Consider the following 15,280-nt stretch of genomic DNA (forward strand, 5'->3'; position numbering starts at 1 on the left):
GTTTATCACCAGTCTCTTCTGAGTTATGAAAGGGAGAATTGGATAAATACCGAAAAGACAATAATTGTAGCGTATGTGGAAAGAACAGGGACCAATTGGAAAACCCTTCCAAGGGTCAGCACAAGCAACATGGATCACAAAGTCACCTCTCTGTTGCATCATTCTGTGGTAGCATAGTGGGGAAGCACGTAGCATAGTGGTTAGCACAGTTGCTTCACAGCACCAGGTTCCCAGGTTCGATTCCCGGCTTGGGTCACTGTCTGTGCGGAGTCTGCACATTCTCCCCGTGTCTGCGTGGGTTTCCTCCGGGTGTTCCGGTTTCCTCCCACAAGTCCAAAGATGTGCAGGTTCGGTGGATTGGCTATGCTAAATTGCCCTTAGTGTGCAAAAAAAAGGGTTAGGTGGGGTTACTGGGATGGGGGTGGAGGTGTGGGCTTGGGTAGGGTGCTCCCACCAAGGGCCGGTGCAGACTCGATGGGCTGAATGGCCTCCTTCTGGACTGTAAACTCTACGATTCAATGATTCTTGGAAGATTTATCTGAAATTACTGAGCCCATTTAGGGGAGTTTAATAAATTGGGTCTGACATATCTGAAAGTACAAATTGCACATGGTCTGTTTGACGAAAGGGGAACTGCTTTTGTTTGACCAATTTTCTTTACGTTTTGTTCAGCAAAAACATTGAAAACACAAAATAATTTGGCTGTTGAAGAAACTCAGCTGGACTAAAACTATTTCATACAATTCTGTTTGGCTGAGCCACATAGTAGGCGGGATTTCCCCACCATGTGATTTTCGGGATCAATCGGTCCCGCCATTGTTGACAGGATTTCCCGCTGACTGCACCCCTCGTTGTTGGGAAACCCGTGCGCCGGCGTGGGACTGGAATTCCCCGCCAACGTGAACAGCTGATATATCCCTCCCAGGAGGCCAGTGCTTACAGCATGAATGTACAAAATAACCACAAGCATTTACTCTGTTTACACAATATGAGTGTCTTAGTCTGAGAACACTTTTAAAATTCATATCATAAGACCAGAGTTCTGAATTGATACACTCAGACATTTAAATGAGCATTTAAATATCCAAGAAGGGGATATCCAAGTTACCAGAATAAGTGAGCCGATTTGTGTAAATAAGACCATACGTTGGAGGAGCAGAAGTAGGTCATTCAGCTCATCGAGTCTGCTCCACCGCTCATTGAGGGCAGGATTTATCGATCACGCCGTGTGTCTTTTGGCGGCAGAGGCCGAAATTTCCCACCGGCGTGAACAGCCGGTAAATCCCGCCCTTCGATCATGACTGTTCTGATGTGATAATCCTCAACTCCACTTTCCCGTCTTATCGCTATAACTCTCGATTCCCTTGCTGATTAAAAATCTGTTGATCTCAGCCGTGAACATATTTAATGACCCAGCCTGTAGAGCCCTCTGCGGTACGGAATTTCACAGATTCACTACCTCCTGAGAGAAGAAATACCTCCTCATCTCTGTCTTAAATGAGCGATCCCTTATCCTGATATTATTCCCTCTGGTCCTAGACTCTCCCACAAGAGGAAACAACCTCTCAGCATCTACCCTTGAAGCACCCTGAGGATACTATATGTCTGAATAAGGTTGTCTCTCATTCTTTTAAACTCCAATGAGTACAAGCCCAGCCTACTAAACCTCTCCACATAAGAAAATCCCTCCGCACATGGGATCAACCTAGTGAACCTTCGCTGGATTGTCTCCAACGCCAGTTTATCTTTCCTTAGATAAAGGGACCAAAGCTGCACGGTTGCACAGTGGTTAGCACCGTTGTTTCACAGCGCCAGGGACCTGGGTTCGTTTCCCGGCTTGACTCACTGTCTGTGTGGAGTCTGCTCATCCTTCCAATGCCTGCGTGGGTTTCCTCCGGGTGCTCCGGTTTCCTCCCGAAAGACATGGGGCGGGATTCTGCGCAAATCGTCGGGGCGGGGAAAAACGGTGCAAACCCCTGGCAAGAATCACTCCGGCGTCGAGCCGCCCCAAAGGTGCGGAATCCTCTGCACCTTCGGGGGCTAGGCCGGCGCCTCAGTGGTTTGCGTCGCGCCGGCCGGCGGGAAGGGGCTTGGCGCCACGCCAACAAGCGCCGAAAGGCCTCTGCAAGTTGGCGCATGCGCGGGAGCGCCAGTGTCTGCTGGCGTCATCCCCGCGCATGTGCAGGGGGGGTTCATCTCCCCGTCGGCCATCGCGGATCAGTACGAGGCTGACGCGGAGGAATAGAGTGCCCCCATGGCACAGGCCCGCCCGTGGATCGGTGGGCCCCAATTGCGGGCCAGGCCACCGTGGGGGCACCCCCCAGGGCCAGATCGCCCCATGCCCCCCCCCCCCCGAGGACCCCGGACGCCGCCCACGGAGCTGGGTCCCGCCGGTCGGGACAAACCTTGATTTACGCCAGCGGGACCCTCGTTAAACGGACGGGACTTCGGCCCATCGCGGCCTGGAGAATTCGGGCAGCCCCGGGGCTCATTGCGTCGCGCCGGTCCCCGCCATTCTCCGAGGCGGGTGGCGCGATTCACGCTGGGGCGATTTTTGGGGGGCCGGAGAATATGGAGAACGGCTGGGGCGGGATTCACGCCGACCCCCGGCGATTCTCCGACTCGGTGGGGGTGGAGAATCCCGCCCATCCTTGTTAGGTCATTTTGACATTCTGAATTCTCCCTCAGTGTCGAACAGGCGCCAGGGGACTAGGGGATTTCCACAGTAACCTAATTGTAGCGTTAATGTAAGCCTACTTGTGACACGAATAAAGATATCATTATTATGTGCCTTGTATAATTTTAGCAAGACTTCCCTATTTTCAAACTCTGTTTCCTTTGAAATAAAGGCCAACATTGCATTTGCCTTCCCTATTATCTGCTGAACTTGCATGCTGACATTTTGTGATTATGCACGAGGACTCCCAAACCCTGTCTGCTACAGTTTTCTGCAGTCTTTCTCCATTTAACTAATATTCAGCTCCTTTGTTCTTCCTACCAAAGTGTATAACTTCACATTTTCCTACATTATAATCCATCTGCCAAGTTTTTTGCCCATTCCTTAGCCAGTCTATATCCCTCTGTAGACTCTTTGTGGCATCCTCACCACTTGACTTTAACTTCGCGCATCCAAATCGTTGATTTAAATTGTGAATAATTGTGGCCCCAGCACTGATCCACGTGGCATTTCATAGTTACAGTTGCAATCCTGAAAATGTTCCTCTTATCCCAACCCTGTCTTCTTTTAGTGAGCCAATCCTCTATCCATGCAAACGTCCAATCCCCAACAACATGGGCTCTTATCATATTAAGTAGCCTTTTGTGTGGTACCTTATCGAACGTTTTTTGGAAAGAAGGTTATGACAACTAATTTAAAGGGACCCTTCATACAGGACTGTACCAGGAGCACCAGGGGTCATTATTTTTAAATTGTCAGAAGAATTTGTATCTAAATATAATTATTTGGAAACATTACCAGAGATGAGTGAGTGTTTTTATTAAGTTCTGACTGTTTTGACTGATAGGAGGCTTTCAGGGTTTTTGATAAGGAAGGAAAAGCCTTGGAATACAGTTGAAGCGCAACCCAGCTGAATCTCAGATGTTTATGGAGTCTCTCTGTGTCTCTCCACAGACGGCGGATGGAAGGGAGCCAGGAGATGAGAAAGGCAATGACATCCTGCGAGCCCTCCTTGAGGCCTTAAGTGACAGGCAGGAGTTCCTCATTCTAGGTGACTGTAAGAGGAGACCTCTCAGCCTGACCAAAGTGGCCTTGCCGGAGGCTGCAGTGGAGGTGAGCAGCCCTGGGTCAGCCAGTGAACCCGGGTTCAGTGCTAAAAATGCCTCAAAGGTTTTCCAAGATCCGCGAGGGTGAGTGAGGCTCCATTATGGAGATGTACAAACACGGAACATTTATGGAAGGCTTCATTAGGGTATTGTCCTATGCGCGACCCAAAAGTGTGAGGTTGCATGTTGCACCAATGTCCCTCAGCATGGCACTCGAGGGATTGGGTGAGAAGTGTTAAACATAGACTGGTTAGGATGCGGAAACCATTGTACAAACAGTGCAGCCTATAGAGTTCACGTAAGCCGAGAATGTGAAGGTAAAATTCTACGGCAGATTCAAAATCACTTCAATGTCGCACTTTAATTACAGGAGAAGAGGGCACACAATGCCAGGGAGAGAAGCAAGACTAGAGGCAGTGCGCCAAACCTGGCAATCCTCACAACCACAGAAGAAAAGGCGTTGGATTTGTCTGCCAATGAACTGGAACTGGTCCATTGGTAGAAGAGAGATAGAAAGAAAGCCCTGGGGTGATGAGACTGTAAGGGGCATTCTTTGCATGTGAAAGAGAGATGTATAAAGAGGATAAAGGAGAGGGTTCATGATGTCTGGGTACTATTATGAATGAGGCATTAGTGGTTTATGATTTTGAAGGCTCCCACGCATACAGGATTAACAAGTTGAATGTTGAAAGTTGTAAAATGCAAACAATGAGTAAGATCTCACAATGCTTGCAGTGCTGCCAGTGCTTACGCACCCCGAAGTTTAAAGATGGCCTTAACCATCCCTATTTTTGCTTTGTACGCAGGTGCATAATAGGCAGTTCTCGCCACAAGTCCCAAGGGTCCCACACTAACCTCAAAGGAGGAAGGGGAAGCCTCTGAGGGAGCAGTGCCACATCTGTAATCTGCACCCAGCATAATTGCAGATACTAGCACCTCGGACGTAAGGGAAGCACAAACTGGTGAGGGGACATCACAGTCGCGCATGCATGTCGGAGACTGGGATGGAGCAGGCCTCTAGCAGTTAGAGGAGAGTTGGAGAATGCTGAGTTTCAGTTGGATGATGAGCCTCTGGAATCATTTGTAAAGTAGCAGATGCTGGACATCCAACGTGAGGTATGTTGAGATACTGGAGAGGGAGGGGTAGTGCGCTGAGATACTGGAGCGGGAGGGGTAGTGCGCTATGGTCATGACTGCACAGAACATACAACTTCCTTCATTGACAGACTGTCCATAGAATCCCTGCAGTAGGAGGCCAGTTGGCCCATCGAGTCTGAACCCGCCCTCTGAAAGGCCACCCCCACCCCCCCAGCTCTAATCCCTGTGGTATTCCACTGGTTACTGCTCTAACAGCACTGTGGGTGTAGCTACAACACAGGACCTGCAGCAGTTCAAGGGTAATTAGGGGTGGGCAATAAATGTTGGCCTAGCTAGCGAGGCCCACATTGTGTAAGTGAATTTATAAAGAATGAATGTTGCCCTGCACCTTTGGAAAATCTGCTGTGGCCACAAAGTCTCTGGCTCTTTCCATCTGATTTACGTTGTCAGCACTGAAGGCAATGAATTGCTTGGCACAGCGAGACATGGCATCCGTAAAAATCTTAATGCAGTGTTGTGCTGCAGGCTGGGTTGCGCCACTCAGGTCTCCTCCGCGCATGGCCTGAAATGACCCTGATGTGAAAATGTTGGATGGCACTGTGACTTTCATCGATCAGATGGGCTGCCCCACACACACAGTTGGATGCAATCTGCCTGGCATGACCATGTCACACACAGGTGTCACAGTGGCTCGCTTGGAGGTGTAGTCTCTGCAGACACTGTCTCTCCACCATTTGCAAGTATGTCATTCTGACCCTTTACACACATTTGGCAGGGTGTAGCCTCGGCCTGCAACTCTGTTGGTTCTGCAGCTCACCCTCAGCAGCTCATTGCTCCTCAGCAAGCTCGGCTTCTTCATCCACTTTATGTGGCTCCTGCCCCTGTTCTGCTGGCCTCCTCCCTCCCTCCCTCCTTGGAGGTATCCCCAAGAGATTAGACTTTATCCATTTTGCACTCAGCAACATTGCTGCGGTGATGTTAAAATACAGTGTGAACCTATTTGTAGAGATTTTACTGATCAATGCCCCTGACACAATCTAGGGATTCAAACACATCAAAGAAATGCCTGCCAACAGCCGCTCCTGCTAAAGCCAGGCCTAAACCCACCACCAGCCATTAAATCGGCCTTTCTCACTAACAATGAAAAAAAAACAAGGGAGGGAATTCTCCAGCCATTGGGATTCTCTTTTCCCGCCGGCAGCTCACCCCCGCCCACCAATTTCCAGGAGGCGTGAGGGTGGCTTCAATGGGAAATCCCATTGTCAAGCGGTGGGAGTGGAGTATTCTGCCGCTAACAAATGGCACGGCAGAGAAACAGGCAGCTGGAGGTGCAGAGAATCCAGCCCAGGGTTTCCACAAGGTGTGTTTCATGTACAGGCAAGCTAAAATGGCATTATGGACGTGCTGTTGCAGTCGACTGGACTAATAATCAGCTTAAATGATTGCTAATTAACTTAAGAATGGCAGGCTGGCTGCAAAAGTCAGAGCCCGCCCGCATGCCCACTATATTATTGCTGACAGCATCAGCTCACAACAGTATATTACACCTTTGTGAGACTGCAGCAGCCTTGTTTACAGGAATCTACATCCAGCCCTAGATTAGGTCTTGATCCCAGACCCTTGGGCTCAGAGGCAGGGATCCAGGGTGGGATTCACTGTACCACAAGACCTTCTCTTGACAGACAGGACGACTTTTTACAAAATGCATTCCTCGATGAATGTAATTGCAAGACTGTGGTTTGATGATGAACTGTTCTTACCTGGTGCTTTCATTTCATCTTGGATAAATGTTAGAAGGTCCTTGCAAACATTGCAGTAAGGTACAGGCCACGTTAGGAGACTGTGGTAGATATTGTACGCTTTCTGGAGCAGGTTACATTCCGGAGGAAAATACGGAGTCTGCAAACCAGAGCAGATTCACTAAATGTGCAAAGACCTTAAAATATTCCATCAAAACAGCAATGCTTCAATTAGAAAGTTCTTGGAACTCCCTGAATATCTCATTAACTTTCTCAGAGTATAAAATTATTTATTCTTTGGTGTTTTCAAGCACTATCCAGTAACTGCCCTTTTTGAGATGCTCTTGAGTCTGGGACAGATCTACCCATTGTTTTTCGTCGGTGAGAACAACAACCTCTTGCATTTATGCCTCACTTCAATATCGAAAAATATGTCAAAGCACACACTGGTGTGAAGAGAAACCGGAAGCTGAGGCAAAGCAGGAAGTATGATCAGAGACTTGGCCAAAAAGGTGGGTTTTAAGGAGCGGTGTACAGAGCAGAAGGAGAGGCAGACAGTTTAGGGCAGAGAATGAAAACTAAACCGGTGAGCTCACAGCCACTAACGATGGCGAGGAGGGATCAAGGACTGGATGCTCAAGGACCAGAGACAGCGCAAAGGAGTGCTCAGGGAGGTGGAAGGGCTTTGAGAAGTTAGCAACAGGACTAAGTGAGACACGGAGGAGCATTTTAAATTTGAAATATAGGAGAGGCCTCGGCCTTTCCAGGACCTCAGCTGGAATTCTACAGCGCTTCACATCGTAGGGATGAGGTGGGCTGGGAAGTGGTCAGTCAGTGGGAATTGGTCAGGCTGGGCGTTCAGGCGGTTGGAGGGGTGATCAGTGGGGTGGGGAGATGGTGGTCAGTTGCAGTGGGGGGGGGGGGGAGGGGGGATGTAGCTAGGGTTGTGTGTGTAGTTGGAGTGTGGGGTGGGTTGTCAGGAGTGAGGAGGGTAGTCGAGGACTGAGGAATAGTTGGGGGTGGGGGTGGGTGGTTACGGACGTAGTCAGGTTTCCTGTTGGGGGGGTGGGTAGTGGATGGTCGAGGGGTCCCGCGGAGGATTGGGGGGGGGGGGAAGTTCTGTGTGGGCCAGGGGAACTCAGTATTACAGTTACTCAGAAGTTAGAAGCGGTTTTAATTCTTCTAACCTTTCCTGGGCAACTATTGCTGTCAGACAGCCAAAACCATATAAACTTTTTCCTATTAAAAAACAAATTCAACAAAAAGTTAAAAATCACAATCACTCTTGACAAATTGCAATTCTTTTATAAATCACTGCTGCAAAATAAATGTGATGGTGTAGCATCACACTGTCTGAACAATTACATTTTTCTATTACATACAGTATATATCTTTCGTACTTACCCGGAGAGTAGCAGAATAAAACATTAAAGCCAGTGGCACCAATAAGTCATACTGACACATTTCCTGCACCTGCAAAACATAATTCACACGTGTAAGACATCATGTTATCCTCAAAAGTGATTTATCATTTCTTCACAAGGCAGTATAGAAACAAATGGTTCCGTTACACTTATGAGTAAATTTATTGCCAATATTTCACCAGGATGAAATCTGCTACGTAACTTGGTGTTTTGTTTTGTTTTAGTTATTCAAAGGAAGTTGTATAATTTTTTTAGAAATATAAAGTACTGAAAGAGGGTGTTGTGTTCTGGTGCTTTGACACATTGTGCCTCAAACCAGCAGGATGTAGGTTTATGTACAGTTTACCACATAATGGGAGGAGGACTTCCTTGGTTCATTGTTAAGAATACACTCAAGATTTCACTACAACTGCAAAGAGGGGAAAATTTCCTCAAGGTCATTAACCTATAGGAGGAAAAATTAAGTAAGAAAGTCATGGGGCCTTACTCAAGCAACCTTGGTCACAATGTTGAAGTGATCGATGATAGTGATCAGTGAGCTGATTGCCCATTGACTCTCACCTGGGAGTGGTGGCTGATGAAAGAGGGGCAAAATTCTTGTGTAAAAAAGACTTGTGTACAGGATATCACAGACATACACCAGCCTGGCTGAATGGCCTGTTCCGCTGCTAGAACTCTTCTAGAATTGCAATTTAACCGATTATAAAACCAAAAATTGGATTGAAAAGTTAATACTTTTGACCTTTACTATTCTTTAAACTGGATGAGTTGGTCACGATTATTTGGCAACACTCCTCGGGACCTTTTGTTTTTTGAAGGCATAAATTCAGACAGTGGTGTCATTTTACCAACTCTCAGATCTCTGATCCCAGCAGTTTATGTGAGAGACCATGGCTATTCCATCTTAGGCAGCATCGCAGCCCAGTCCATGGTGTCCTCCATCCCCACCATCCTAACAAACCAAGGTCACAGTGAGCTAGTGATGATATTTGTCCTGCTAAGCCCGTAAAACCGTTTGTAGCTGTCCTACAGACAATGACACAAGGTTCTGGAACCCTCAGCAAGTGAGTTATTAACTGTGTTACAAAGAATAGCAGAGGGGGCATAGTGGTTAGCACTGCTGCTTCACAGAGCCAGGGATCCATGTTCAAGTCTGGCCTCAGGCGACTGTCTAAGTGGGGTTTGCACATTCTCCCTGTGTCTGCGTGGGTCTCCTCCGGGTGCTCTGGTGGATGGGCCATGATCGATGTGCGGGGTTACAGGGATGGAGCGGGGAAGGGGGCTTAGGAGGAATGCTCTTTCGGAGGATCGATGCAATCTTGATGGGCTGAATGGCCTACTTCTGCAGTTTATGGATTCTATGGATTGAATTTACAGCACGGAAACAGGTCATTCAGCCCAATTGGTCTGTGACAATGTTTATGTTCCAAAACCAGCCTCTTCCCATTCTACTTTATCTAAACCGATCAACATAACTTTCTTTTTCTTTCTCCCTCATATACTTAACTAGTTTCCCCTTAAATGTGTCTCTGCTAGTCATCTCAACAACCCCATGTGGTAGCAAGCTCCACATTCTCACCACACTCCTTCAGTAAAGACGTTTTTTCCAAATTCCTCATTGGATATATTATCCCCTATTTATGAGCCTTAATTTTGAATTCCTTGATGGCTACTGATGCACGATCAATTACACAAAGACGAGAGTTGAATGCAACTGAGACTTTATTACACTAAGATGTATGGCCTCCTACAGCAGCTGGCGAAATGGCTGCTATATGGGGAGCACACATATTTATACTCCGCCTACTGGGCGGAGCCAGCAGGCAGGGAACTACCCCCGTACCTGTAGTACAGGGCCTTACCACAAATCACCTAATATATACATCAGTGGTGACTACCACATTCACCCCCTGTTAAAATTGAGTCCGGCGGGGGTGGAGGAGTACTATATGCATGTACATGTTTTAACTACAGAGAAAAAATGGAGTCCCGATCAAGTTACAGGTTGAGTCGGTCCGGAGCCTTGATCTGCCGTTGGGAGCACCGCAGTGGTGGTGGCGATTCCGGTGTCGGATTGGTCCTCGGTGACTCCTGGAGCGTGCCGAAATCCTCTTCATCCTCGGCCGTGGGCAGGGGGAGGACGGATTGTCCTGGGGTGGGGGCTGTGGTGGGGTGTGCCGGGGAAGGGGAGGGTGGCGCTGGGTTGGAGGGGTGTGTGTGTGTGTGGAACCAGCTGGTGCCAGGTCCCTGAGGGAGACAGTATCTTGGCGGCCGTCGGGGTACACTACGTAGGCGTACTGCGGGTTGGCGTGGAGTAGCTGTACCCTTTCTTTTTTTTCTTTTAAAATATGTTTATTCAAAGTTTTTCAATAATTTTTACAAACCGCTCCAAAAAGGAAAGGAAATATACAAAAGAAAAGTAAAAAGGGCAACACGCCAACAAACAAAGCAACTTAATCCTCTAACCCTGAAACGATTTAACAAATTAAGAAACAAAATGGGGCAAACGCCCCTTACATAACCCCCCCCCCCCCACCCCGGGTTGCTGCTGCCATTGACCTACACCTAACGTTCTGCGAGAAAGTCTAGAAACGGTTGCCACCGCCTGGAGAACTCCTGCACAAACCCTCGCAAGGCAAACTTTATCCTCTCCAACCTCAGAAACCCCGCCATGTCACTGATCCAAACCTCCTCACTTCGCGTCCCTCCACATTAGTAAGATCCTTCTCCGGGCTACCAAAGAGACAAAGGCCAGAACTCCGGCCTCTTTCGGCTCCTGCACTCCCGGCTCGTCTGAAACCCCAAATATTGCTATCCCCCAGCTCGGTTTTACCCGAGTATCCAAGACCTTGGACATAGCCCTTGCGAAGCCCCTCCAAAACCCCTGAAGCTCCGGACACGCCCAGATCATATGGGCGTGGTTTGCTGGGCTCCCCGAACACCTCACACACCTGTCCTCTACCCCCAAAAACTTACACATCCTCGCCCCTGTCATATGCACCCTGTGCACCACTTTAAACTGGATCAGGCTGAGCCTGGCACAAGATGAGGAGGAATTAACCCTGCCCAGGGCGTCAGCCCACAGGCCCTCATCCAACTCCTCCTCCCACTTGCCCTTCAGCTCCTCCACCGAGGCTGCCTCCACCTCCTGCAGCTCCTGGTACATCGCCGAGACCTTACCCTCTCCGACCCACACGCCCAAAATCACCCTGTCCTGTATCCTCCGGGCAGGCAGCAGTGGGAATTCCCCTACCTGCCTCCTCACAAACGCCCTGACCTGCATATACCTGAAAGCATTTCCAGGGGGTAACCCAAATTTCTCCTCCAGCGCCCTCAGACTGGCAAAAGTCCTGTCAATGAATGAGTTCCCATCCTTTTAATTCCCGCCCGATGCTAACTTAGGAATCCGCCATCCATCCTGCCCGGTGCAAACCTATGGTTGTTCCGTATCGGGGACCAGATTGAGGCCCCCACCTCTCCCCTGTGCCGTTTTCACTGCCCCCAGATCCTCTGCGTTGTCGCGCGTCGCCGAGCAGTAACTTATAGCCAGGTTCCGCACACATGAGTGCGGCCTCAACCGGGACCTGGGATTCATGTCGCATTACATTCATCCCCCACCATCTGGCCTGCGAAATCCTACCAACTGTCCTGGCTTGATACAATTCACACCTCTTTAACCTGGGGTTACCCCATCTCTGGATCTGTAAAGATTTAATCACCTGCAAATGGTCGCATTCCAAGCATTGTCTGGCATCTTTGAATTTGTCTATATATGTGTTTCTGGAACATACCTCTTCATTCACCTGAGGAAGGAGCAGCGCTCCGAAAGTTAGTGACATCGAAACAAACCTGTTGGACTTTAACCTGGTGTTGTAAGACTTCGTACTGTGCTCACCCCAGTCCAACGCCGGCATCTCCATATTGTGGTTATGATCTCAACAACAAACTTGTGCCATATAAAGTAAGAATTCTGTGGTGAGACCTTTACCAAGAATTGTCACACTAACCCAACAGGGAGGCACGATTGTGTTTCAAAGTGATATTTATATCGGAGCTGCAAATTTGCAACTAGTTTGCATTTGAAGATAAAAGACGTATGTGATCAATATCTGCCTGAAAACCTGCTCAACAACCAGCGGAGAGGCAGGCTTTAAAATTAGCTTCATCCCTTAGAATCTAAAACACTGTAAAAACAGTATTTTGTTTTGTAGTCGGGGGCATGATTGGGTGGGGGGGGGGGGGGGGGGGGGGCGGGGGCAGACAGTACTATAGTTACCCTGGAGTTTTCATTCTTCTAACTTTTCCCGGGTAACAGTTATGGTAAGACAGTCAGGATCATCCAAAGTCTCCGATTTAACTCGGAGTATCAGATGGTTATGGACACAGGGTAGTGTTTGAACCCCCGGGGCAAATCCCATGCAATCCTTGCGTGGGGACTTCCAGCAGATATGTCCACAGAGGTCAGAAATTCTGGGTCAATTAAGTTGTATCATTTCTTCCTTTGGATTTGATTTGGTCAGGAACATGGATTGAATTCAAACCAAACACTGATCATTTGAAAAAAAATAGACTCCAGTATAAATTGAGCATGGCAATCGAATCCAGTCACACATTTATGTAAAATATCTATCTTCAATTGTTTAAGCTGTGTTTTGAAGCAGGGAGTTTATGTTGGGCATATTTTTTCTGTGATATGTTTGTGGGGTACACTTTTTAAGACAAAGTTAAGCTCCTTGAATATGTTAATGAGTGTTCTGATGCCTGTTAATGGGAATCAGAATGGGTTTTCAATGGGTGGAAGGGGCATTGGGCTTGTTGCCATCTGGATTCCGCGGTAGCCATCAACCAAAGGAAACTGACAATGTGCATGATTTAACAGTCGCATTCTGCCCACAATGGACGGGACCCAGAATTGCATTTTCACGTGAGTAGTTAGCCTCACTTGAACGTGTCTACGCTGGATCTACCCAGAGCCTGTGATCGAATCCCCTCACTTGGGAGAACCCAAGCAGGTGCCGTTTAGCACTGGTCTCCACAAACGTGGACCAGGCAGGATGGCACTTGGGTGGGTCTCCCAGTCGATCGGAGGCCCCAGAGTGGTTAGCCTTTGGGCAGGGTGGCACCCTGGAATTACTGATGCTACCCAGGCAGTGCCATCCAGGCAGTGCCATGTGGGGCACCCTGGCATTGCCAGGGTGTCAGCCTGGCTTGCTCAGGTGGCATTAGGCCCTTATGATGTGGGGTGATGGACCTGAGGACCCCCCACTTGGTACGCTGAGGTAGTGGGGGTCTGGGGGTTGGGTTGGGAGGTTGAGGGATCTAATTAATATAAAATGTGCCACTAATATCTTATGACTGAAACATTACTCATTTTAATTACTCAATCTGTATTTTTTATGTTACAGTTCACGGATGAAGAAAATTATTGGCAAGATTTGTTCATCTTTCCCAGCTGCTAGCCGGTAATGACCGAACATTTAGATCATCGACTCATATTACGCAATAAGAAATAAGGGGCAGCACAGTGTTTAGCACTGCTGCTTCAGAGCTCCAGGGACCCAGGATCAATTCCGGCCTCAAGTGACCGTCTGTGTGGAGTTTGCACTTTCTGTCCGTGTCTGCGTGGATTTCCTCCGGGTGCTCCGGTTTCCTCCCACACTCCAAAGATGTGCAGGTTAGGTGGATTGGCCGTGCTACATTGTCCCTTTGTGTCCAAAGGGTTAGGTAGGGTTACTAGGTTGTGGGAATAAGGTGGAGGCATGGGTTTAAGTAGGGTGCTCTTTCTAAGGTTTAGGGCAGACTCGATGGGCCGAATGGCCTCCTTCTGCACTGTAGGGATTCTATGAAGATTAAGCCACTGACTTCCCAATGTTGTAAGAAAAGGATTGACCTGAAGAGATGCTGCCATGAAACTCCACGGTTGAAGTCAAGCACAAAACAATTGGCCTCTGCTTTCAAGTTGTTGACCACATTCAAATTCAGGGGCAGGGAGCCTGATTGGTGGAAATACCCATGATTTCTCAATGTCGATTGGCATTTTTATATAATGCAAGGTAAAAGGTATGTAACAATAAACTCATTAAATTTGCACTTCCAGCAGAAAACTAGAATCAAAGGAAGGGTGCCTCAGGGAATTAATCCCTTTTGTCTCCAAAGGGATTATGTGATCGATAGATCGGCCCCAATAGTTCAGTGATAGGTCATATGCTTTGCATATAGGAAAATCTGTGTACAGCCTCTTTTATTTCCATTCTGCACCTTACCTTACAGTCAGAGGGTAGGTTCTCTTACTCTGGATGATTTAGTGTGATGATAAGTGATGATTGACGCGCTGGATCATTGCCACTTCCAAAGTGAGATGGAAAAGAGCTACTTGTATAAAATACTGAGAACAATGCTCTGTGACAATTTGATCATTGGTTGTATTTTGGCTCTCGAGGCAATACACTGATACTTTCAACAGGGAGTTCAGGACACAGTTCTAGAATTTAATGCCCCTCTGCCCTCCCCACCACCCGAACACCAACAACCCGATGAATCTTTGATGTACATTCCTATGGTGCATTAAACTGATAGGTTTCTTTTTGTCTGGTCTGTTAGACGATTAGCATTCCAGAATCACAAAAGGTGTTAATAGTATGTTAATGATATTGTTAAGATACACAGATGAATGCATTGTTTAATTAAGTACATGGAGCACTTATAAAAAGGGACTGCTGGGTCACAGGGGTAGTAGGCAGGCATGTGTAATGCTGTATTTTGCAAATGAACCCATTATCAAGGAAAAGGGTTGGTGACTAGATTTATTCTTCGCCAGCTGGCTTGGAATCCATTTAACCTTGGAATTCTGAACACTGTTTCCCCAACGCTGTCATAATGGGGAACTCTCCAAATTATTATGAATGCAAACATTACACCAAATCCAAAAATCCAGATATGAAGGGGGCGATTCTCCGAGCACCGCGGCGGGCCGGAAATTCGCTGCAACCACGCCACCACGCGATTCTCCGAGGTGCGGAGAATCGGCGGCCTTTGCGCCGGTGCGTTTGGTGCGGCGCGGGCCGCTGGAATCGGCGGGGCTGCCGATTCACTGGCCCAGATGGGCTGAGCGGCTGCGCGGATACGGCAGAGTCCTGCCACCGCCGTTCACCACTGGTCGCTGCCGGCGGGAAATCTGCGCGATCGGTCGGGGGGCGGCCTGTGTGAGGGGTGGGGGGCTCCGTCCCTAGGGGGGGC

At 48.3% G+C, this 15,280-nt stretch overlaps 1 protein-coding gene across 1 annotated transcript in view; it reads right to left on the reverse strand.

Moving 5' to 3' along the window:
• pik3r5 (phosphoinositide-3-kinase, regulatory subunit 5) overlaps positions 1-15,280 on the reverse strand; it is a 139,100-nt gene that overhangs the window by 72,601 nt on the left and 51,219 nt on the right. The window contains exons 4-5 of the mRNA XM_072483263.1: positions 8,025-8,093; positions 6,642-6,780 (exon numbers count right to left, since the gene is read on the reverse strand). Of these exons, the coding sequence (XP_072339364.1) occupies positions 6,642-6,780; positions 8,025-8,093 (208 nt within the window). The remainder of the gene's footprint in view (positions 1-6,641; positions 6,781-8,024; positions 8,094-15,280) is intronic.

This window comes from Scyliorhinus torazame, chromosome 18, assembly GCF_047496885.1.
Source record: "Scyliorhinus torazame isolate Kashiwa2021f chromosome 18, sScyTor2.1, whole genome shotgun sequence".
Lineage (NCBI taxonomy): Eukaryota > Metazoa > Chordata > Chondrichthyes > Carcharhiniformes > Scyliorhinidae > Scyliorhinus > Scyliorhinus torazame.